We start from the raw sequence: 25,592 nt of genomic DNA on the forward strand, positions 1-25,592 counted from the left end.
TGTGTTATTATTTGTGACCACACAAGCCAAGATGCTCCTATTCTCATTCTAATTGGAGCTGCACCCTTTCTGTTCTCCCGTGGCGGCTCCAGTTCCCAGAGCAAAGACCGGAGCCTCCCAGCATCGCACTCGTAGGCACAGCCACCCAGACAGCCAGGCTGGGAGAGAGAGAAAGGGAGAGGCAGGGAAAGAGAGATAGAGAGGCAGGGAGAGAGCGAGAGAGAGAGAGGGAGGGAGGAGTCTAGTTGTGGAACGCGCCCCTCAATCCCTTGACTGTGTGCTGCGTGAGTGGTGGAGCAAGAGAGAGAGAGAGCCTGAGAGAGAGAGTAAGAGAGAGAAGGAGGGGGGCAAGTGAGGGATGAAGAGGCTGAGAATGGATGGGCAACGAGAGACCGTGTGAACGGGAGAGAAAGAGCGAGCGGGTGTACGCTCAGAGTCAGCAGCAAAGGCACAAAGTCTGCAAGCTCACATCAACAAGAGAGCGTGCGAGGCAGAGGTGACCACCGGCAACTCTGAAGAGTGACACAGAGAGGACAGACAGAGAAAGAGAGAAGAAGAAACAGCAAGAAGAAGAGAGACTACCAGCCCTCAACTGGTAAAAGGAGACACCACTGAGGGACTGTAGCCATCCGTCCCCCCCCCCCTCCAACACCCCCCCCCCCCCCAGCAGCACAGAGGAGCACTGTCTCATCTCGTGCATGTGTTTGTGCCTGCCAACTTCAATTTCACACTCGCCCACTGTTTTTCATAGGTTTTGCCCTCTCCGCTCTCAAGTCATGGTCCCCTGGGTCCTTCTGCTCCTGTGGATCTCTGGACATGGTGAGTTTTACGGATTAAGTTGCTTATTCATCGCATCTCGTGTGCTTGTGACTGCTATGTGACCCACGGGCTGGGAACTGTGTCTCTGAATTCATCTCTTGCTGTGATGTTGGAGCTTTTGCCACCATTTGTGTGTTTTACTGCTTATGAAATCACACTCCCATTCACGATGTTATGTTTGATGTACAGTGAAAGAGAGCGGCGACGTGTGGGTAAAGTCTGTGTGCTTGTCCTGGAGTGATAGTTGCACCCCGCACTTTTCGGCAGCAGCAGTTCATCGGAGCTTTCCAAGCCAGGAACTTGAACTCACCCTACGAGTCTTGATATTCAGGTCACACACACATTCACACACAAACAAAGACGTCTGCTCTAACCCCAGTCCGGGTCAGTTAAGCATGGAGTAACGAGTGACATTGTTGTGAACTGACAGCTCCCCTCTATTGAGTCCGAACCGCAGGGGGTTTGGTCAAAGGGAAAGAGAGCAAAAAGTAACAGCGAACAACTCACAAATCCATACTCCTGAGTACTGCTTGGCACAACTAGTCCTTTGGACAATATCTGCTGCTGTTATTTTTACTCTCAGACAGCCTGTTTGTAGACAGAATGAGGATGGATTAGTTGTTTCCCTGGCTTGCCACCAGGTGGTTGTCTTTGGAAAACAATAGAAAAAGTAAAGGAGATCCGTACCTCTGTGGTGTCTGAGCCGGTTAGATTCATTGTGGAATCTGACAGAGTTTAATGACTGCTCCACTAGTGCCCTGGCCCGAAGTGAGAGTCCTGGGTTTACGCTTCAGAGGGTCCGGGTCAGCGTCATTGTTCGAAGTCTGACCCCGTCTCGCTGGACAGTATTCTAAGGAGGACTGAAAGAATGTGCGTCTGTGTAGCCGATTTCCACAGGCAGTTAAAGGGTTTTGCTGGAGAACAGCAAGAAAGAGGCAAAACGCAGCCTTTTCTTATCTTAGTTCTTGGCTTGTTGACACATTGAAGAGAAATTAACAGCTCAGAGATTGAATCACGCTGGCAACAAAGCGGTAACAAACCTAGTCAACGCGATTGTTTTCAGCAACCCCTGAATTCAGCAACTCTTCCACATGTTGATTTAGAGACCCAAACACAGAAAATGGATATAATATAACAATTTTAAATTTACTTCCTGCTGAGTCACTTTACGCATGGTGAAAATATTAAATCAGGACACAGGTGTTACTAAATAGGTGTTGTAATAAGTGATTTAAACCTGACTGGGGTGATAAAACTTGTAATTGACTCTCAGCATCTCTCACGGTCTACATCTCATTCAGAGAGGATATTTGTTTAGGGACGGTGACACAAGCTGTTCTAACCAGAGAAGCAGCAGTCTTCTGTCTGGGTTATGACTTTAGTGGAAGGAAATTGGACACAAATGTGTTGTTGTATTGTCTTCTCTCTGGTATCACTGTCAAATGTTTGAGTACCGTCTCTGCTTGTTGAGATACAAGAATAAATTATTAATCTCCTCTCTTCTATAAGTCTGCTTTTACATCCATATCTGACCTGATACATAGCATGTAGCTGTTTGTACTGAACTATAAAAGTGTCACTAATTAAAAATTCTCACAAGCGTGGAGAATGAATAATGTCCATGCTATTCATTAAGAATGCAGAGGGACGTTGGTGCTGTGCACATACAACACACTTTTGGGAAAAGTTTATTCTGTAACGATCCCATTTTCAGTCACAAACCATCACTGGCATAATCAGCATTCTAAGAACAACTAACATCGTGTCTCTGGAATGAGATAGTTGCTATAAGTAGAATGACATTTGGACATTTGATTGCTGCGTATTTCAGCAGAGGTGGTTGTTACCATGATATGAAATACTGCTTTCCATACCAGGTAAAGAGGAGATAACGACCTTCCTTCTCTTCCTGTGCCTCTGGGGGAGTGTGTGTGTGTGTGTGGGGGGGTGCTACCCTGTAGCTTACGCTTGTTGTACAAATTACGGCTCTGTTTATGTGCTGAGTCGGAGTCAGCAGAAAACTGCAGAAAACAATCTTGTTTTTATGAACAAGGGGATAGAGAATAGATGTGGCCATAGAAGTCATATACTCACAGCTATGTTTGTGAGAGAGTGACAAAGAAAGAAGGCATGCAAGTGAGAAAATGAGGTGAAAATGAGGAGTCGGTGTACAGAACAGAGCACTTTTTCTCTCAACTTTTTGAAATAAATGGATTAGAGAGAAAAGAAAGAGACAGTGACAGATAGGGAGGATGAGACTGAGGGTGAGGGAGGAGGCGAGCGTCTTTCCAGATGCTCCCCGTCCTGAGTGTGCTGTGACTGCATCTAGGGCACCTTTTCTTTTCCGTCACCTCTCCTGCCAGTGACAGATGACACAGCATCTAAGGATAATCTGGGCGACAGGCTCCAGAGGACAAACATGCATGGGACCCTGTCTCTCTACCTGCTTGCTCCTACATCTCCGCATCCCAACCCCCCCCCCCTAGCAGCTTATCAAACCAACATCTCACATTCTTCTCTCGCTCTCCTGATTTCATCACTCACCTCGCAACAGCAAATTCCTCCCTTGCTCTTTGTTGAACCATCCCTCTTTCCCGCTGCCCCCTCGCCGCCTGTTTTGTTTTCCATTGCAGAGATGCGGTGTGATTGAAAACTCTGGGCCTGCCACGCCACTGTGTAATATGTGAGAGCATGATGTCCCAGGGGAGGAGGGGCACTTTTAAGAATAGTCTTGCAGTGGATGTGCCAGACTCTGAAGCCAAGAGCTAGAGGAAAAAATCACACAATGTCAGTGTTAAGTGTTTGAGCTGACTTTATCTCTCAGTCGCCTTTTCCTCTTCACCCACTCCCTCGCTCTCCTTCTTTCAGTCTCTCTGTCTTTTGTTGCTCTTTCTTCAACTGACATCTTGTAAATGAGCTGTTTTGTGTACATTCTCAGTTTAAGTCTCACTGAGTCTCACTGTTGCCGTGCTTGACTCGGGTCTTGCCCACTAGGGGCAGTGCTACACAGCCATTTCATCTGAATCTCCTCACACAATACAGTATCTCTGCGCTGCTCCATCCACCTTCACTACCCCGCTATCACCTTCAATCTTGTTCAAAAACTCCTGATTTAAACCCCCCAGGCAGTCTAAGCTGTTTCTTAGTCCTGGAAAGCGTTCCTTAGCACCCCCACAGCGCGTATTTCATTTACTGCTGTCTATTAACTGCTGTCTGACGACTCTAAATCCCCCTTTTCATGGGCGACAGGCTTTGATACATATTTCTCAACCAAAGTATAATTAAATGTCTTCCCAATGTCATGTTTAGATGTGTGGATTTTTTATGGAGGAAGAAATCATTCCCTCGTCAACAAAAAAATTGAAAGAAATACAGCCCATTACATTCCACAACACTAATCAAACACAAATACCAGTTTGCAGTCCCATTATTGTGAATACTTATTTGTAAGACATCACGCTGCTGTCCAATGCGTGGATTATGACCATAATAACTCAGTGGTAATTAATTGATTTATCCCCATTCTAGCCAGCTGGCAAAACCAATATATTGTTCTTGTCATAAGCATTCCAATACAGATAACATGACAAACGGAGACGGACTTTGCTGTGTCTGTGCTCTGAAATCGGAGTCTTGGATGAGCCAATTAAAATGCCTGATAAGACGAATGGAGCGTCCTTGTCCTGTTGCTATGCATTACTCATTCACCGTCTACGGCACTTGCCTTGAGTAATGCTAACCCTGCTCCTGATCTTCCCATCACCAGCACTGAGTGACGGATGATGTCATCGGTTCACGATGGGGCCTAGAGTGAGGGCAGCTTGTTTTCTTGTTTGTGCTGCACGCCGCATCAAGGCTAGCCAGCTTAAGTCACCTCAGCCGCTGTGACCTCTGCTCATTTCTGTGCCACCATAGATTAATCCCACTGTAATCCCTCAGAGCTGAGTGCCATGTTGGATATTCGTGGTAATAAGTAAACATATGAATAAATAATCTAAGCGACTGGTGGGAGTTGTGAAATCCCAGTGTTTGGCATTGGTTGTGGCATTTAAAAGGAGATGTAAGATCCAAGAAAACCAGTTTTGGCTAAGACTTTGCTTCTTGGCTGTTTTGACGATCCCTTTTGAGATATAAAAGAATTTGGCAGATGACTAATCAAACAACGAATAAACAAATACATAAATCAACATGTTTAATCCAGTCTTGTTTGGTGAGAATCATTTACAGATGAGACACTATTGAGGTAATGGGCTTGTGTTGATGTATGCAAATAAAGCAGCTTTCAAATCATGATGCAAAAAATAACAACGTATTGTTTATGTTATCAGTGTTGCTGTGTTTGACTGCGGTTCAGATGAAAGCCTCGTTCTGACTCAGTCAGGATTCAGGTCATCACTGAGGGAACAAATACGATTAGTTTTCTTGGAAAACCAGGCAATGATCTGCTTCCTCTAGCGCTGTCAGCCCGTCAACAAAATCAGGCTGTTTACTGTGGGCAACATTATCCATCTAGAGGACCCTCTCCCCAGACCCAACACTCTCCTTTAGTACCAACCAATCATCCCCAAGCCCCTCATCTTCTCTCTCTTAGACCGTGCTGATGGATCTCATTCCTGGGGGATGAATTTATCCAGATTGGAGCACTCAGCAAAAGGGCATTATCCCGGATTACATGTCTGTTGGGCGGCAGTGTTAAGTAATTCAACCAGATGCTGTTGTGATCACTAGGTCACCTGTGAAGGCAGGGTTACCAGATGCACTTCTTCATCCACCTCTGTGTTTATTGTCATAGCTCCATCAGTTTGAGACTTAATCCCTGGAACGCAGGAATACAGAGGTTTGGGGGCGTCACGGTGTTTGTAGAAGCCGTCTCGTGTGCTTCTCAGGATTTTATTCAGTGACAGATTATGGGATGGATTAATGGCTTCTAAATTGCAGTTTATTGCACAGGAAATCACAGTCTGTTTTTTTTCCTGTTAAGACAACCAAGGCAGCTGCACAGCGATCCGTGTTTGGTGGTTGTGGGGGTGTTGTAAGAAGAGTCATGGTACAACATACAGAGAGCTCTATATTTCTTGAGAGAGGACAAAGCTTTTGCGCAAGTGGTCTGAAAGAAAAAGAAAAATGTTTTTTTCCCCCCCCTCAGTTCTCTTCTAATCCAGTCTGTCTACCTTGTCTGACAGACAGAAAATTGCACCTTGCTACTTGGATCTGTGATTGCTTGTGGAACACAGTACTCTTTGTGTTTAATGTGGGTTCAAACAATGAAACCATAAGAAGTGTGTTCCTTTCTTGTCAAAACACTGCTGTGCAAACCTTAGGTGTTAATAAACTCCTACCCAAACCCTTTGTTCACAGCATACAGTCAGAAAAAACATGTGCTCCTGTTCAATTTTCATTTAGTTCATTTAGTTTATTTTAGTATTGACATTTAAATCACTTCAATGTTATTTTCATTAATTTATTTGTTTTTCAAGCCTTTTCCAAAATGATATAATCATGGTGTCATTTGGCGTAGACATGCTCGACACCTTTAATTTATTACGGAGTTAAATAGTAGCAATTTATGGTTATCCTGAATACAACATGAAACACTTGATCGATCTCCCGTGCAACGATTTCATTGCATGGGAGATTGCCGTCAGTTGTGTCGTGCAGCATGTCCCGCAATTATTTGATACATTTGTGAGGAAACGATCCTGCCAATGCACTGACGCGAGCTATAAAAGGGAAGGAGCCCAGAAGATGCATGTGGCGCTGAGCTCAGGAGGCACTTGAGGAATCGGGAAGTTTTGTGGGACAGCTCAATATTACACCTGGATGGACTCAGCCCGCTTTCCTCTCCCCCATTTCCTCCTCCATCTCTCCAGGCTGACATTCTCATGCCAGTGCTCCTTAACAATGGAATCGAGGAAAAGGCTTTCACATCGCAAAGTGCACATGCGTTCTGTGTGTGCGTGATCCTGCATGTGTGGGGTGTGCATTTACCACCGTGACACGACAATTACAGCTGCAAGGCTTGAATGGCAATATAAATGCAAATCAGCCTTTTAACTTGTACAAGTAGAATCTGGGGAGAGAAGCTTCTCACCTGTGGATGAGTGTGTGTGTGTCTCCTTCTGCCATTACAACAGCTGAACGTGTTTTGAAACTCCAGTGACAATAGATAGCATTTACTGTACCTCTATTTCTAAGCAGGCCTTCATGCTATTATGTGAGTGTGTGTGTGTTTGTGTTTGTGTGTGTGTGTGTGTGTGTGTGTTGGCTCCATTTCAATAAGGTCCATTCTTGGGAACAGTTATAGACCATCTCGTTAGGGTACAGTTGCATCAGGTTATTATGATACTAATAATAATGATAATAAAATTTAATTGTAAAGCACTTTTCATATAGAGGCTGCAGCTCAAAGTACTTTCACATGTCAGCATGCGACAAAATTAAACGAGGGAAAAAAAGAGGGCAGGTCCTTTAAGTCAAATAATGAAACAATTTAGAGCAAATAATTACAAAGAATTGATAAAATAATTTAGAATAATAAAAAGTGTTAATTATAAACTAGATTAAAAAAGCATGTTCTGTTCAGTTGCCATTCAAACGCTGTTTATTATCTGCTCAGTGGTTTCCATTTAAATGCATATATCTGAATTTTGATCAGTGGTCAGGCCTCTGTAGCTCCATTTAGTAGATCAATATGAAAACAGTTCTCTTTCTTTGCGCACCAGACACCAACCCTGAGATGCATGGGTTTTTAAATCCGTATTTGAACTGGACACCAAAATGTTTTATTCAGAAAAGCACATCATGCAATAGCACCACAAACTTTCTCTTGATCCATGCCAAGATGTTCCACCAAAGGAAAGGGGGAATAGTGTGGAAAAAAACCTCTAATCACAAACCCCCAGCACTCTTATACCACAGTGCTCATGTGTATGGTTCAACCAGATGCCAAACGAAGCTTTGCGCCACCTGCTTGGACCCCTAAGACAATTAACCAATTGGGACAGAGAGAGCCATTCACTAGTTAGGCTCACAATGCAAACATAGAAGCCAGAATCACCATCCCCCACCCTTGAACCCCTTTCAGCACCACTGCCACTGGCAACGTGCCACCTTTCCTCATTCTCATTAGTCTATTTGTTAAAGAAAATGCAGGATGTTTCTCAGCCCTCTTAGGAAATGTGCGAGCTGGTGTGACAGTAGATAGAAAATCCCTTCATTGGTTCCCAGACAAGTTCAGTCTAAGGTTTCTGACTTGGTATCGTTACCTTGATTTACTAGGGATGACTTAATCTGCATACACAAACACACACCCTCACTTACAACCTCCCCCATGTTAGCACACAGGGCTGAATAATGTTTGTAGATCATATAACATGCTGTCAAATAGTTTTTTTTATTGATCTTCAAACATTGATATAATTTAATTTGAGAAAAAGGCTGTTTTGATTGAACTATGTACTTCTGGTGTTTCTTTGATATGCTACTGCTTGTATCCATTCTGCCTTCTCTGATATGCAGGCCTATTTTCATACACAATAATAATGTGGTGTCAGAAGCGGGATCAGCTAGAGGTAATCCCTAGACACATTTGACTCTTGAATCTCTGCTGTGCCACAATTGTCAGTGCCTTTGCTACATATTCAGTGTCAAACTATTACTTAATCAGCTGGAATCCTCCAGTGGCTGTCACAAAATAGTGTAAACAAAGTGAATTAATATAAAATTAACCTTTAGTTGCCTCTCCAATATTCACTTCTCTGGTCTGGGCTTTGAAGAGCTCTTGTCACACCCTCTGATATTTATTTTATTTTATTCTATCAAGTGCAATTTAATACTGTGGAGGCTGGTCGGGGTGCTGAAAAAAATGCTAATGCACATCGGGGAGTTTAAATGATTTGCTGTCCTTTCAAATCTGTTGGCAGGGGTTTCAATCTGGCTGGCGTCCTGGGGGAATTCACAGTGGTCATTGCTCAATCCCAGGGGGACATTAGTGCAAATCACAATAGACCTCAGTAGTCATTTTAGTTTTTCACTTTCCTCTGGCCACTGCCCAATACTAAATGGCAGAGAACTGGCGCATAATACTGGGCAAGGCAGCCCCATGCCTCCCTCCATCCTTTGCTAACCTTTTAAACCTGATTTAATCAAATCAAAATACCACAGTGCAGGCCCATTTGAGACAACCTCAAGACAAACAGTTAAAGAGGAACCAGAAGGCCTTGGGGTGAACCAAGGGCAAGGCCATCCATTACTTCCTGTGCAACACAGAGCACAGGGACAGGGAAAATGCCTGCGGTGCACGATGATGAACAGACTCCACATCAGAGATTGGATTAGAGTGGCAAGAGAGAGAGCCCTAAAAGCCATGTGCAGTTTATTGAAGCCTTATCTAAAGCGATAATGTTACTCCAGAAAGGTCCATGTAATGACAGACGAGTGGACAGCGCCCTGTGAAGAAGTAACATCAGCCAAGATGAGTTTGGTGGATAGTCTGGTCCACCATGGTCAACTCATCTTATTTTAAGAGCAGGAAGTATGAGCACTGGATAGTCACTATAAAATGGACCATCAATTGCTGGGCCCCTGGTTACCTCACAGTGTCATCATCACCAGTGCATCACCAGCTAAGAGGGGCCCAGTGCTCCGGTTCCCTGCAATTCAGATCCCATTTCATCACAGATACCTATGAGGCATTTTGGAGAAAATTGTAACAGTGTCATTTCTAAGATTTGTGATGGAGTCTCCCTGAAATAACTGATATCTGCACTGGGTTGGGTTTTGTGCAAGGGTGTGCTCGACCAAGCATTGTCCTTATATGGAAAATCATTTTTCTGAGTTTGGGGTGCAGAGAGCATTATTTGCCACAAACTCCCACAGAAAAATAGAGAAGATTAAAAGAGGAAAGTCTGTGATTGGGATTTCATTTGTTCATTTGGAAAACACAAAGCAGCAATTAGGCAAAACTCCTGTTCTCATTTTTCAGGATGACTCGAGGATTTTCTCCCTGCTGAAAGGCAGCGTTATCTAATAGTTAATGAAGGATGATAATGGCAGCGTGCTGCCTTCTCAGGTAAGCAAAGTGTTGCCTTGCATAGAAGAAAGAAAGAAAAAAAGCAAAGAAATCTCAGCGGAAGGAATTATTGCCACAAATGATTTGCATTGGACAAAAAATGTATAGCAGAATAAAAGAAGAGATTTATATTTATTCTTAAATATATTTTTAAAAAAGGCCCTTGTGTGACTTCAAGCTTATGTTTCAAAGTGTGACACGAGCACAGCAGGACATTAAGAATGTAGACAGGCAGCACACAGTGGGCTCTTCAAAGGTGTCACCAACCTTGCATCGCTTCCAGTGCTTGGCCCTTAAAACTTCTCCGGCTTTTCTGGGTGAATGATGAAAAATGTAACATGTTCAGAGACAGCTGCACAAACTCTTAGTGCTTTTACAGCCTCATTTGAAACAAATAAACTATCACATACATTTATGTTGGATCTCCTGTCACCCAAACAATCTCCTCCAGATGGGTGCACTCCATATTGAGTGGAGACTTAATACTCAGTCTGCTGTCAATCCTTTTCTGTAGACGCTGAACTGCTGATATTTTTCTTCTATTTTTGTGTGGGATCAGTTCAAATCATTGCTCAAATGTATGAAACTTATATCTAATTTCTCAAGGAAAAACTATTAGCTTTAAGCAGTTTGTGTTAAGACCATTTTGGTTCACATATTTTATTTATACGAAATCTACTGCTGTAATATTAATTTCACAGACACATTTGGCATTTTTGTATTTAGGAAATGGTGATATGCCTCCTCTCTGGCTTTAGCTGAAGACATGAGAGCACTGAGAGGATCCGGGGATTGGCATTGTTGTTGTTTACTCCAAAGGAGACATCTTTTAGCTTCTACCGCAGTTCCGATCCTTTTGATCATCACCTTCATATTGGATATAAAATGGAGAATGAACAGCTCTGTAACACAAGTGACTTTCAGAGTTCTGTGACTCTTTGAAGGCTGCCAAACAAGTGTCTTTCATCTCAAAAACCGCCAGGCGCCTTGCACAAATGGAGTACAGGGCAGAATGAGAGGGAAGGCAGAATCTAGGGCTTGGAAATGAGAAAGTGGAGAGAGATCGCAGGGTCTCTTTCTGATCACAATTGCTCTTCGGCTTCCTATAAAGCAAATGACGCATGCGACCTAGCATGGATCATCTGCAATGCTTACTAGAAAGGTTGTAGTGAAAAGTATTTAGTTCAATTATTAGGCCAAGCAGGTTGACTATTTGGTATCTGGACAGCCATTTCCAATCATTTCAGTGTAAATTAGAATGAATTGAGTCTCTTAACATATTTGGATGCATTATCGAGTGCCAACAGGTAACATGCAGAATAGATATCAGTCATATTGGAGTAAATAAGCTCTAATTTGATTCATCTCTGCTTCACACTAGGGGCCTTTGCAGACTACACTGATGACATTAGACAAATGATCATCCACCTTTGAGGTTTCTGACGTACCTGGGTTATTGAACTGAGCATAGCAACAAAGACCCCGACCTTTACTGTGTAGGGAAATTGAGAGAACGCTGAAGAAAGTTAGGCAGAGAAAATGACCAAATGACTGAATGAGTGAGCTTTATTGTGGTGCAGCCCACAGGAAAAATCCCGTACTTCCAGAAGCTGTTATCCGTGAATTAATGATGGAACAGGAGCAGCAGTGTTCCCCCACTGAGACATGAACCAGATTTCAACCCGGAGCTCCCTGGAGGTGAGGGCCGGCATCTCTCTGACAGGACATCTGGTCCCTGAGCATGGCCACCAGGGGGTCGATGTCGTCACCTTAATTGTAATGTCTCCCTCTTCCTCTGTGTTAAAAAGTAGGGCAGCTTTCCATAAAAGGAGAAGTAGAAGGAGGGGCCATTATTTGCTGGGCCATGACAGCATGCTACATCATTTACGCTGACAGCCCTAATAAATTACTGCAACAGATTGCTGTGAACAAACAAAGCTTAATGGAAATAAAATGAGAATTATCAGCCAAGAAATAAAGAGGAAAAAGAACTGAAATTAGTGCAAAGAAAGTGGAAGGAAAAGATGCTAAGCCTGCATAACATTGCTATTAAATAGGCAAATTGCCACTTAAGAGATAGGAAGTGCCATCATTGCTATTGCTGAAAATAGAGAGTAAAATGAGAAGCCTTGAGCAGACGTAACACATTCCTCACCTGGCTCCTCAAAGTCTCCTCCCTTGTCCTTGTTTTTGCTTTCCAAAGAAAAAAACTCATTGTTCTGCTGAGTAGGACCCTTGTTAGACTGGAGAACACCTGCAAGCTTATGTCATTAAAATATGGTGAGTGGAAGACAACAACAAGAGATGGAATGTCAGGGGTAAGGTTTGTCAGGTGCAATCAGTATGACAGCTGTCCATTGAGAGATCATTGGAGGATTGACGGTGTCCAAATGGACCGGCACATCAGAGTATGACAAAGTATCAAAATTATCCCCAAACGGAAGAGAGAGCAAACATTTTCAACACAAGATTTTCGAGAAACGTAGAACAATCCCATCAAAATCATAGTATGTCTTGTTACATTTTAGTTGGAAAGGCCAAAGGCTCCCAGGCTGATAGAGCCAACATGCAGCCTCTCTGAGAGCAGGCAGAGATCAGAGACCTCAGCTGTGTCTGGTTGATAAAATACAGGTAAAAACCAATTTATACCATCCGTGCAGTAGTTTGGCTCCAAGGGGAATAAAGGTATTCAGGGTCGGCTTACTCTCATCCGAGTATTTTCTCTTACCACGCGGTCTATGTTTTAGTTCTGTCTCTTATTTAGATATTCGTAGATTTCCAGGCTTACCTGTTTTCACGAAATTCTGACAGGCAACTCTGACCTTTCATTTTGTTTGCATAGCTCATTGAAAATTGGCATGCTTAACATTGAAACTTGTATTATTGTTAAAAAAAAAAAGCCATCGTCAGCAACCAGAAATTATATCATTTTAGAAATGCTTTTTTGTCCAAGTTTAATCACATCCCAAAAGACATGCCAGGGAGGTAAGGAGACCATTTTGCTTTTCTAGAAAAATGTTATTCAGTTCACAGATTAAGTGGAGTGGTTGAAGATGCCACGCGGGTGCTGTTGTGCTGCTGAATTAAATAGCAAACCAGCTGAACCCTGCGGGGAGGTCCTTAGCCATGGGCTTCAGTTTTCTCCAGCCCACTTTGTTAGCCGGAATGTATTGGACCAAAGCCAAGGTTAGCCAGCACCATGGACATAGAATCCCACTGCTTTTATAATGAGCTCTGAAGAAGAACCAGGGAGGTCAGACACCACGAGACTCTGATGAAAACTAATTGTGAATGTCACTCACTAACAATAAACCAAAGCAGAGCTCCTTCCTCCTTCCATATGCAGGGAAGCTGTTCGTAAGCACTCAAAGTGGAATGAAGATGGCGTCAAGGGGAGAGGGGTGTGAGACACAAAACGTGTTCCTTGGAGATGCTGTAGATCATGCGTTATTGTCACTTCTCATGTGTGTACTCACACCGTGTGTATCTGTGTGTGTCTGCTTTGTCTGTGGCATGTGCTCAAGAGGATTTGTGCACTTGCCTTTCTGTGGGTACAGCAGTTGTGCGAATGTGAAGAGACGGCAGAGAGCTGTCCAACAGAGAGCACTGCTTTTCGAAAGGTGCCAGAAAGGGTTTGTCACGAAGAGTGTAAACTTGAGGAGAAAGGGGACTGCAAGAGAGACAGAGGGAGAGACAAAGACGGAGAGAGAGCGGGAGAGACTTTCCCTGGGCACCCAGAGTCTGTCAGGCTGATTAAGTCACACGGCTGGAGTGAGAGTTGGGAAATTGAACCAGAGCGTGCTAGGGGATGACAGCAAAGAAATAAAGAAATAAATTGCAACATGTAAGTATTAACATGACTACATGTCACACGTGCACTTACACCTGACCCTGGAGACGCCGGATGGGACATTGCACACCAGTGTCCCATCAGCGCAGCTCACATCTTCTTCACCCTGCGGCACCATAAAGCAGGTCAGGGGTATCTTGAAGTTCACCAAATGCAACATGACAGGACAACTTGAACATATGCCGGGGTGACAGTGAGGCAAATAGATGAGTGATGGCAGAGCGCAGTGTCTTAAGGGGAGGAGGAAAAGACAGAAACTTACATGGACTTGAGCTTGTCGAAATCCAATCTCCTTCTCCTCCCTTCTGTTTTTAGCTTCGCCTCAGACAGTCATGCTGTAAGAAAAATAGGCCACAAGCTGTAACTCTCCAGCTAAGAATATATAAATGTGTCCATTATTCTTTAAATATAAGCATCTGCCCACTCAGCCTCCTAGCCTGTCTGTCATTGATGTATGTGGTAGAAATGCTAAGGACGTTCAAGCCCTTCAAGTGACGGCAGACTGCCATGCCACGTGGTACCATCTTCCTCCAAACACCATTTCTTTGTTCCATGGACCTTGTCTGCTCTGTGCTGCCCTAGCTGCTCTCTCTGGCCTCCCCTTCTCCCTGCCAACTTGGAACAGCAGGACAACAGCTATGTTGGTTTGTAACAGTAGGGCAGCATCATTAACAAAACAGAAAGCTTCCCACATAGAAACCCTCAGTACACAGTAACTGCAAATGAGTTGAGAAACACAGGATTGTTTCTGGTAATGCCTTCGGTAAATCCAGGTGCACGGTGGATATTGCTCAGCAGCAGAGAATGTAAAAAAGCCTGCCATCTCCACACTGTCCTCCCACGACTGGCCACCCCCATACTGAAATTAACATCACTCGTTCTCTCCTCCACAGGCTCTAGAGTCCCATCGATATGCCAAAGTACAATCTATAGCACCTCTAGCATTAAATGCTAATTGCGCGGTGTTCTTTGAGAGGAAAGGGCTCCCAGAATTAAGAGTCATTTAGTCAGAGCCCAGGTTTAGCACAGAATGCAATGCCTGCCAGCTTATCCTTTTATCATGCAGAGTGTGGTAACCGGTGAGAAAGTGCTCTCTCGACTGTGTAATGCAAATTCAAACCTGTCCTAATTACCATCACAGTTGTTTCAAAGTAGAATATCAAATATGAACCAAGTGAAGTCCTTTGTGAGTAAACATGGCTCTGTCTTTGTAAAATTAGAAAATCGGTGTGAACTAAACAGTGCTTTGTTCTTTGTACAGATTTTAATTTTTCGGCCACAATCTAGATTCTTTCAATGGCAATTGAGAGAGTTGTTGATTATTTTGCACTGACAGGGACTACACAGAGTGTTTCCCCCTTACACTGGTGCAAACAATGGAGGTAGTGTGTGCCTTTGATCAAGGGCATGTCTGTGTTGATGACAATAAGAAAGCTGCAGGAGTGTACCGCAACCCTACCTGCAAAGAACACAACTATTCCTCCTCAGCATCCTTCTTTTTCTACCTTGTTTCTTCAGTGTGCTGATTGATCCTTTTGTTTGCAGAGATCAGTCAGCAACACACCGACAACACAATAACACAGAACTGCAACGGCTGATTAAAATTCTTAATGACATTCTGCTTTGACATCCTATGCAAACCGACAATACAAAGTATGCCACAAAAGCTTGATTTTCTAAGAAATGTCATGCGCTCACTACAGCTGAGGCAGTAATTGTATATTTCAAACAGTTATTGCTGATAGTTACTTTGGCACAATGGCTCACTGTCTAAATACAGTAGGATTTTAAATAAGTATTTCATACATTTTAAAATATAGGAAATATGACTAAGTTGAGTAGCAGAAGTAGAAGCTAAACATTCTGCTCATTCTGAAGTGTTCTAGCTTAACGTTTGTGCTCGGTGATGCCAAATTTGTATTGTATTCAGATAAAAAAAATGAGGTAATTGAAACCATAAAGCAATGTTGCAATGTGTATTATAACTAATTGGGATGACATAGGTACAAATTGTCATTTTGAATGTTTCAGATTGAGTGCATGTATGTGTGATAAGTGTGAGGTTGCGCTCTCTGCTCTCTCTGCTCTGTTGCATCTTTCCTCGTCCTTGTCTGAGCTGTTTCAACAAGACAGGCATAAAGAGCAATCCTCTGCGACTGGGACCGACCCCTCTGCTGCAGCAGGGTCGAGGTCTTGGCCAGTGGCAGCAGATGGGTCCCACTGTCACTTGGATAGTATACATGAGCCAACAGAGTGTGGCGGATGTGGTGAAAGGCCTTTGATGGTCACTCCTCTGTCACTCTCTATCACAGTATGTTGTCTTGTAGACAATACACTTTAGTATGTGTCTGCATATTTGTATTACAATTCAGACTAGCACCTTAAGTGTTCTTTCACACATAGAGGCTCAACTTGGTACATTTCCAGTGCACCACATTAAAAAACACATTAAAAGTTACGTTATTTTCCGTAACATTACAAATTTATCGGTCCTTACCAATAAAGATAACAGTCTTTGTTTAAATATTCAGCCTTTCATCGTGCTTCATATGTCAGTTTGCAACGGAGAGATTAATTATTTTCAGCAATTTATCTATGTAAGAACTTTAATTATAGGGCAATTAAAAGGTCTAGCAGAGCAGATAATGTGAAAATAACAGCCACAATACTGACCCCTAGAGGCTGCATTGATGGCTGCACCCCGCATTATGTGTCGGACGAAGCGAATATCATACAACCAATTTTGCAATCAAATTTGAGACAAGGCCTTTGCCGAGTAAACACCATGACAATCTAATATGAGATATGCAACGTTGATAATTTGGTCAGTAGTAAAATAGTAGAGTTTATTTGGTCCAGGGAACACAGAAATATTAAGATTCATCTTCTAGGGACTGGGAATATCCACAGTGAATTACCTGGAAATTCAGCCATTAGCTCCTTCTCACATGGACTAATGTGATACTTGTGGGCCTCAACAAAAGGTCATCACTAAAATAATTGGGGTTTAACCTTTGGATATCACAGATGACCACACACTACTTAACAGCAACATAGCCAATAGTCACTGATATCTTGGTCTGAACCAGGGACCAGCAGAACATCACTGGTATTCTCTCAATGCAAGTGTAACCCATTGATGTTATCTGCTGCAGGTGCCTAATTAGTGTGAGAAAGCAGAACAATGTTGATTTACTTATGACCATTTCGTACTTATATTTGAATTTCAGAGCATTAAAATGAATCTACATGTTACCTCAACAATTAAGATAATACACTTATTATAGGAGAGCATATACTGTGGCAGTGTATATATAGTTTATTTACATGTTTGGTCTCGCTGTCAGTTGGTCAATAAAGCCATAAAACACAATAGTGTAATGAAAAGAATATGCCTGCTGAGCCAGACGCGTAACCACAGAGCCAGCTCAGACTCTTTAATCTAGGCACCCCCTTTACTTTCGCTTTTTCCTGCAGTGCTTCGAACCTGCTGCGAAATTGAATTTTCTACCCCTGTGTGGATGTGAACCAGCCAAGCACTGCATTGTCAGAGTACTCAATTAGCTCCCAAGGCGGAAGCTAAAATGTTTTCAAACAGCAAATGTATTCTTCACAGGGCAAGCGCTCATTAGCATAATGCTTCTATTCCTATAGCGCAGACTTACAGTGCCTTCCCAAGGTTGAAACAAAACTGACAAAAACAGCCCGAAGCTTTAATATTGGTGTCCCTCCACTCCATATCATCATACTTAAGGGTACTGCAGCTACTCAGTGAGGAGAAATTGTAACCTCTGCTTCAGGTGTCTCATGAGCATTGGCAAATATCCTTCCTGTTGTGTTTAGCACTTAGTAGAGACAGTCTGCATGCCTGCGCAAAGGTGCTATCTTTTCTGTGGAGAGATTTTGATTTGAAATCTCAGGGAGTCTGAAGGAAGAGTCCTTGGAGTCTCTTATAACTCATGAAAACAGATGTTGAAATGTCCTATTTCCTCAGCAGAAAAGCTGAGTGCACAGTATACAAGTCCTGCATTAAATCCAGAGAACAATACTAATTCAAGCTTTAACCTCCTTGAACCACATACTGAAAGTGATAACAAATTGTTGAAGCATTATTTACAGAATATGCTGACATTGACGCAGTTGGCTGAAGCTTTAGACATAATCTGCACTGACAAGTAGTTAAACAGTTCCGTGACAATCTGACACGGAAGCTGCATCACAATATGAACTTCTTTTTTTTCTTCCCAAATCAAATGCTAAAGGGAGACAATAGTGTGGGAGACATTTAGACTCAGTAGTGATAGGAACCCACACACAGTTGTTAGGCTACACTAGTACAGTGGCAGTAATAGAGTCCGTGCAGCATAGACGTCCATACCGTGAGAGGGTTGTAATCTCTGCTGCAGCTGACCTATCATGCCCACTCGCTCTCATTATTAAGGTGCCACAGAGTCCAAATTTAGAGCTCCTGTATTTGCCACCTGCCCTCGGCCTTGTATATCAGCCGCCAACACTCACACACACTCATCAAAAAGACGAGGCACGGATATGAAATGAAAGGTGGGAAGTAGTGTTTTTGTTAATGGCTATGGTTGTTGGAGTCTCAATCGCACCCCGTACTGGTGTGAGTTCTGCTGGCAGCATTCCACACAGAGGGTACTGTCACAAAGATTGGGGTTGGATCAGTCAACCACTGATCCTTCTCTAAGTGTCATACAGCCAGTCCAGCTCCATAGAAGTAGAACTGCAAGCAAGCTTAGGTCATTATGGTGTTGTCTAAGGTATTTGATTCTCATTTTCCTCTGAAGCTTATTTCTAACTAACACATTACATTTGTATTTGTAATTAGAAAAAATCTGATAAGGAATGTACATGTTTAACTAATTAAAATACATGGGCGGCAGACAGAATTATCAGATTTCCTCATTGAAAGTGTAAAGGCTGCCTTCATCATCAGTATTAATAGGAATTAGCACCTTCTCTAGAGGTGCAAGAAGATGATGATCAATTTAAGATGTTAAGTGCGAAGAACATCAATATCCTCCTTTGTATTCTTGACGTTTCAGATTGTTGCTGCAGTAAACAGAAGTGTGCGTGTTTGTGTGTGTAAAGTTCAAAAGTGGGCATTTGTGTCCGTTGTAAATCTTTTGACTTAACCTTGGTGAGCCTTTTAATGGAGCACTCAAATGAGTGTCTCTGTTATGAGACAGACACAGCAGCAGGATTAACCCGGTTGGAAATGTTCTTTGTGTGAAAGATTGCCGTGGTCTAAAGTGTGGTCTAAAGTTTGGACAAACCCTCACACTTGATAGAAAGTGGTTGTTAATAGACTTCCCAGTGCTGAGAAACGCACTGTTGAGATGCTCTGGTTTACGGTTAATATTGTTTGCCTTCCAAGACGATCTTGTTAAACCTTCAGATGAATTTCCTTCTTGTGTAAATAGTGTTGGCCACTTCATCTACGAAGCAAACATTTTATAAAACTATTACTGCTTCAGCTAGTAAATCTTTATGATCTCCAGATAACAGCTTCAGTGCCACTTGTGACAAAGTTTTGTTGTAATTATTTTTAGAGGTATAATTACATACAGAACCACAAGCAAATTTGTCTGTATGGCATCTTTATTTCCCAGACAGCAAATAAAAGGAAAGGATGGATAGATGAGCAGTCTAAAGGTTTGAGCTGCAAAGTGATTGGGGACAAAATTGTCAGTGCATTCCCAAAAGTACTTGTCTTTTAATTCATACTGCTAACATGTCTGCTGTTATATTGACCAAACTTACTTTTGGTCAGGTAAGGTAAGGGATCGGAAAAAAGCACTGCAGAAACTTCCTTTAATCCTCTACATTAGTCCATCGTCTGGGATTGGGGCAGTTGGATTCTGTCTGAGATCTCAGCTGCACTTCATGGGAAAATGAAACAGGATGATGGAGATCACTGACAGTGCAGGCTGGATAATCACACCCAAATCACTGCCATCTGCTCTCAATCTCCACCACGATCGGCATGCACTATCATCAATCTCACCCCACCAAATCTCTAAATCCTGACAATCTGTAGCACTCAGCTTTGAACCTCCTTTAATCCACCTAGCAAACTCGCATTACTGGACAGGATGGTAGTGGACCCTTCTCTGACTAGAAACTAAAGGTTCCCATTTTTCCCCTCAGCATTCCTTTTAAAATGCCTTCATTCAATGGCTATTCGAGTATACTGTCAAGTTTAAGGAAACGCGTTACTGTTCATTATTCATTTGGTCATGTTAACACTGGCAGACTGCAGTAAACACAAGTATGCATGGTAAATTGTAATCGTCAGGATCTATTTATTCAACGACATCCGGATTCAGAAATAACAGAAATGTACCTTGACTTGTCCTGATGAATCCAATCGGCTGCAAACCTGAACCCCATTGTGGTTGGTGTGACAGCCACAGAGGTCAAGGATTGATTCATTGCTTCTAAGCTACAAGAATATAAGAAAGCAAACAAAGTACACATAAACTCTGGAAATAATGGATGAAGCAGTTGGTCTCTAAGCACCCACTCCATCTCCAGCTCATGTTTAAACAGGTATGAGTCCTCTTGTGGTGTTTTTGAGACGCTTCTCGCTAATGATTTCTGCTGTGTTTTTGAATTGTAAATCTGTACTCATGAAAAAATAATCTGACCGTGCCATTTCCTTAAAGGCCTGAGGCCAAATCATGGCCTGTCTGGTTTCGTTCAATCTCCTGTCGAACATGGAGGAACAGAAATTGCTCTTCGCATAAGAAAAATGCTTTCACCTTCGACACAGGAACATTGAAATAAGCCTGTAATAAGCTTGTGTTTGGAGCTGTACTGTAAATGAACTGTTCTTTTTGATATTGATCCATGAAAGCCTTTTTCCATTAAATCTCAGTACATGTGCATTGGGTTCACTTGAAACCATCACAGCTACCAAGCCTAGTTACGTATTTTTTGCCAATTTCAGTTCACATCATGTACAAGTTGTTGATATGCAATCACACTTGTTGGTTTGGTAGTCAGTATATGAAAAGCTGCCAAATATGTTTTTCTCAATCCAAAGACTCACCTGGATATCTCCTAACGTTTCCAGACTTAATTTTCTAGGGTTCCCTTTAGCTCACTCCCGATCCTGGATCAAGCTAGAACCTGCTGCGAACATCAGCAACGTCCCACTTATGGTGTGTACTAAATGTTACGGTAAACATTCAGTATGTCACTTGAACCATCCATCTTTTCCTTGGTAGTGATGCCATCACTAACGCAACTGCTATCAATCTGTTAGGCCTTTTTGGATCAATAATCTATTTGTAAGCATCAATTAAATGCCAATGTTTATCATCGATCGATGATTGCATAGCATGTATGACTACTGGACAAGAACATTTCATTTTAATAGCACATTTTTACCATTTCACCAATGTGAAAATGTAATGCCATATTTGGTTAAATGTCACATTTACCTGATGACATTATAGGCCAGTTGAAGTTTCTTATGGTACTAATCTACAATATTAAGTATACGGAAGTTCTACCTTATTGCTGTTTCCACCACCCACGTATTGCAGGCTTGTTATTGTTATCTTTTTACTTTAGACCTGTATAAAGTGAAGGGCTGTCACAGGTGGCATATCACTTGCTATGACTTATTCTCTCCAAATTAGTTCCGTTGTCTGGTGAAATGCTGATCAAAGCTGACGTGATTGCTAATGTGCTTTTGAAACCTCATTGTCAAATGCCCCAGTTTATTTAGAAATAGATCATTGAAATTTACGGTGAACTTAACATTGATACATTATAGATGATCTTTTCATCAAAATTTATGAATATCCACATAATAACTTTGTTAACCTCTTATTAAAAAATAATGTCAACTGAAATCTCTGAAGTGCTGACATGTAATGGCTTTTTGATCTGCACCCACATTGTTTCCTCTCCTTTGTGGTAAGACGATTCAAATTCATCCATTTAAACTTTTTTTGTTTGATTTATAGCCTTTTTTATTCAGTACACATACTACTAAGCTCAAATACGAGCTAAGTGACTCCCGACTCTCTAAGTCCGTAGTTCTCATCCTTGGTTAATAAAAGGACAGAGTGTTGTATTGACAGAAAGTTTAAATTCTTTATATCTATTAAACCAGTAGATTCTCAGAGACACTGGACGTGTAATTTTTTTGTCACAGAAATTTGTCACATCTATTTTGAATACGTCCCTTCAAATGGCACTGAGCTATTTTTCTTGCTGAGAAAAGAGCACCACAGGCGTTTAATCAACATTTGACATTCCTCATTTTAATACCTTTTATATTGCACAAATGTGTTAAAATGTTGCTTTACTTTATGAAAAAACATCCAACACTTTCTCATCCTATTTTTAAGCCAGCCTAAATGAAGACACTCAGACTAATATTATTCCTTAACAATAGATGGAGAGAATATAGTTCCATGCCATGCTAAGGGAAATGATTATATGATATATAATGATTTACAATCTATACAGTGTACAGATCATTCTTAATTAGGTAAGTGTGGTCGTATAGATCATTTTAAGTGCTTGCTCATAGGTTATAAAAACCAATACATAGAGTTGTAGTCATTCCTACAAACATTAATGGCTATAGTTCCATATTCCATATTAATCCCCTACTGTTTAATGTGTTCTGAATGAATGAATTTCTTCTCATGAAACTGCTGCAATTCGATCATGTATTACACATTTTTCGCTCATAAATTCCATGGTGGTTTACCCAAAAATTTCAAATGTAACATATGCTTTATATTTGAATAGCACCTGTCACCGAACCTGGGTTAGCCGATGAAATGCAGTGGAACGCTATGCTGATTTTCAATCATCACACATATTCAAGGGAATATCCGCAGATTCCTCTATTCTGAAGGGATTTTCTGCATGATGGGGAAAGAGAGACAATCGACACTAGTTATATGTATATTAATTGTTTTTTTAAAGACGTTTAAAATGTACATTTCTATCTACAACTAAGCTCTGTTATGGTTTTTATGAATTTTGAAGATTCTCAGGCAAGTGTCAAAGGGATTGATGTCTACATTGAGTTTTGAGGATCAGCGCAAATACTAGGTATTGCTTTTCAAGTTGTCCCACTGCACTCATAGAGAGGATATACAACCAAAAGGCCTGGATTTAGCTGAGTCTTTAGTACACCAAATCTTCACTGTGAGTTGAAGGTGTTTAGTGTAAGTTGCTATGGCAATAAGCAAGACAGTCGTGTTATATGGTGGGGGGGGGGGGTGTTCAGTGCGGGGCGTGATATGGACGACTAACATGTGCTGTGCTCGAATTGCTTTGTAGAAGCAGAGATGATATCTTTATGCTAGATTGAGCCTCCCTCCATTTTGCTCATGCCGGATTGGTGCGCACACACACGCACACACACACACACACACACACACACACACACACACACACACACACACACACACACACACACACACTCTGGGGATGTTGCATGGAACACACTTAAAATGAGCTCACAGCGGAAATATCTAATGCTGTTCCATCTGTGTGAGGGAGATCTCCCAGTGTGGGATTATGAGGTGTTTATGTGCAGCGGTAGGTGTCCAGTTACCTGCGACTTATCTTCTATCATCACAATAAATAAATTCAAACTATTTCTCATACCAAAATGAATTACCATTCTTCAGTTTAACCTCGTATCGTAACGTATACTGTCAACGTGTCCAGACAATCGAGCTACCGTAAGTGATATCTAAGCACTACATTTTCCATGTTTAAGGTATATAGGGAATTATGTTCATAGCAAATGTAATTTTACTGGCAGATGTTTATGGTAATACATTTCTGATTAAATGACAGAAAATGGTGGATTTATGGTGGATACAGAGTATTTCAAGGATCAAACTTTACTTTTCATGTACTGCCATTGCAGGACTAGAATGTGAATTGGAACAAAGTTGTCGATATTTAATTAACACACAAAACAATCCTGCTCTGATTTGATTGGATGTAAAATATTGCTGTTTTGGACGTATTCTCAGGAGACAAATCAGGAGACAAATTACTTCTAATCCACAAAAGAAAACACAGAAAATAATTAGAAGTTTAATTGATTGACTTTTGTATTTACTCCTTTGTAGAACATGCATTAAGCCATATATGGCAGTCAGGGTGAGAATTTGAAGCAGCGGAATACCAAGGACTGCTCTTCGGTGAAGATAATCTACAGTCAGCCAAGAGCCATCCATTTAAGTGACTTTATCATTACCAGGCACAGAGTATGGATCCGCCGAGTGAAATGGAATAGCTGGGAAACTAATGGCACTTGACGGATAGTGGCGCGAGATATTATGCTTATCTTTGTATTATATGAAAAGATGGCGTTTTCTGAAATCATAATGTGTGGCGGAAGGTTTGGGGTTGGCGGGTGGCAATGGATGCAGCTGTGGTGGGGGTTGAAATGTCTGGGAGGATAAGGAATATGATATTATGGAACAAAACACTTCGATTTCAAACCAGTCATTTGTTATCGTTGGTTAATTGTGACTTCCATTAGATATCCATTGTCAACATCAGCCATCAACATAGATATAGAATATAAAATTTCACAGTTGACTCGCAAATGTGAATTGACTGTGTGTGAAAAGGCTCTTGAACAACTCATGGACATGAATATTCAATGGGATTCATCCTTGTTCCTATAACACTAAAATTGTATGCCTTATTAATTCAGCTTTATGCATAAGATGATTGATTTGGTTTCTGTCAGGAGTGGAGGCCCTCTGTTGACAGGCAGAATGAGACACAGCAGGGATGTGAGTCTCCCTGACGGTGTCCATGGTGCTTTCTACAAAGTGGGTGGTTCCAGACGACAAATGCTCATTACAGTTAGTTACGATTCAATTACATAAGGTCAGGGGCTAAATCAATCTATGACAGACCCTACTCCATGTAAGGCTATTGACGGATGGCGACCCTCAATGCATGCACAGTTGTGTCAGTCAGTGTTTTAGTATTTTCTCCGCATCTGAATTACCGTATGAAACGCAAACAGCTGTCGTCAAAATAGATCTGCAGTCATAATTTATGAGCCTTCGCTTTGAATGTTACTTGTGAATGCGCGAGGCAGCCACCTCTCCACAAATGATGGAGTGGGAAAGGAAGTTTGTCGTCCTCTTTTTTTCCAGTGATCTGAGATGTGTGTGAGCAGCAGCAGAGATTGCGTTACCTTCCCACTGGCTGTTTACAAAGCCTAAGTGATAAGGGAAATGAGTTCATAAATAACAAGGATGTCTCTGAGATGCCTCTGCTCCCCGGTCTGTGTGCCTGTTTGATACGCTCCTCTACTAAACTGCTCTTAATTAACTGAGTGATTATTTTCATCAGATTGGCCTTAGTTATTAGACTGGGTGTCCTATGACTGAGTGATGGTGTGTGTGTGCGTGGATTTGACTATTTGAAGGATGCTTTGATCAAGGTAATGCCGCAGAAGAATCTGATTGTGCCTCCACAAGACAATATACAACATTTCTCTCTCACTGATGCTGTCATTAAGGGCAAATCTGCTTGTTTTGATTCAATAAACAGTTTACTCAGGCACACTGATCTGACTGAGATATTGCTGATGAGAAAAAAAACCTCATAAATCTTGCTTAGCTCTAAGACACGATGACATTTAACTGCATGGTATACTGCTAAACAGAGAAGATACTTCCATAATACAATTCCTGCTACTCTTGTTTTCCAAGACAAGACTAGGGTTTTGTACTCAGCTTCTTTCGCCTGTGTTTGCATCTGTTAGAGTGTTTATATTCATCTAGACTAAGTGGCAACTAATGCTGATGTCTATGA

The 25,592-nt window shown here is 41.8% G+C and overlaps 1 protein-coding gene across 1 annotated transcript in view; it reads left to right on the forward strand.

Annotated features, from left to right (window-relative positions):
- The first annotated feature begins 698 nt into the window (after nt 1-698).
- Nucleotides 699-25,592, forward strand: part of kirrel3b (kirre like nephrin family adhesion molecule 3b) — a 150,657-nt gene continuing 125,763 nt past the window's right edge. Inside the window, exon 1 of the mRNA XM_076143268.1 lies at nt 699-819. Coding sequence (XP_075999383.1) covers nt 699-819 — 121 coding nt within the window. The remainder of the gene's footprint in view (nt 820-25,592) is intronic.

The sequence above is a fragment of the Genypterus blacodes genome, unplaced genomic scaffold (assembly GCF_046128005.1).
Source record: "Genypterus blacodes isolate CSIRO-AG114 ecotype Tasmania unplaced genomic scaffold, CSIRO-AGI_Gbla_v1 ptg000003l_1, whole genome shotgun sequence".
In the NCBI taxonomy this organism is placed as follows: Eukaryota; Metazoa; Chordata; class Actinopteri; order Ophidiiformes; family Ophidiidae; genus Genypterus; species Genypterus blacodes.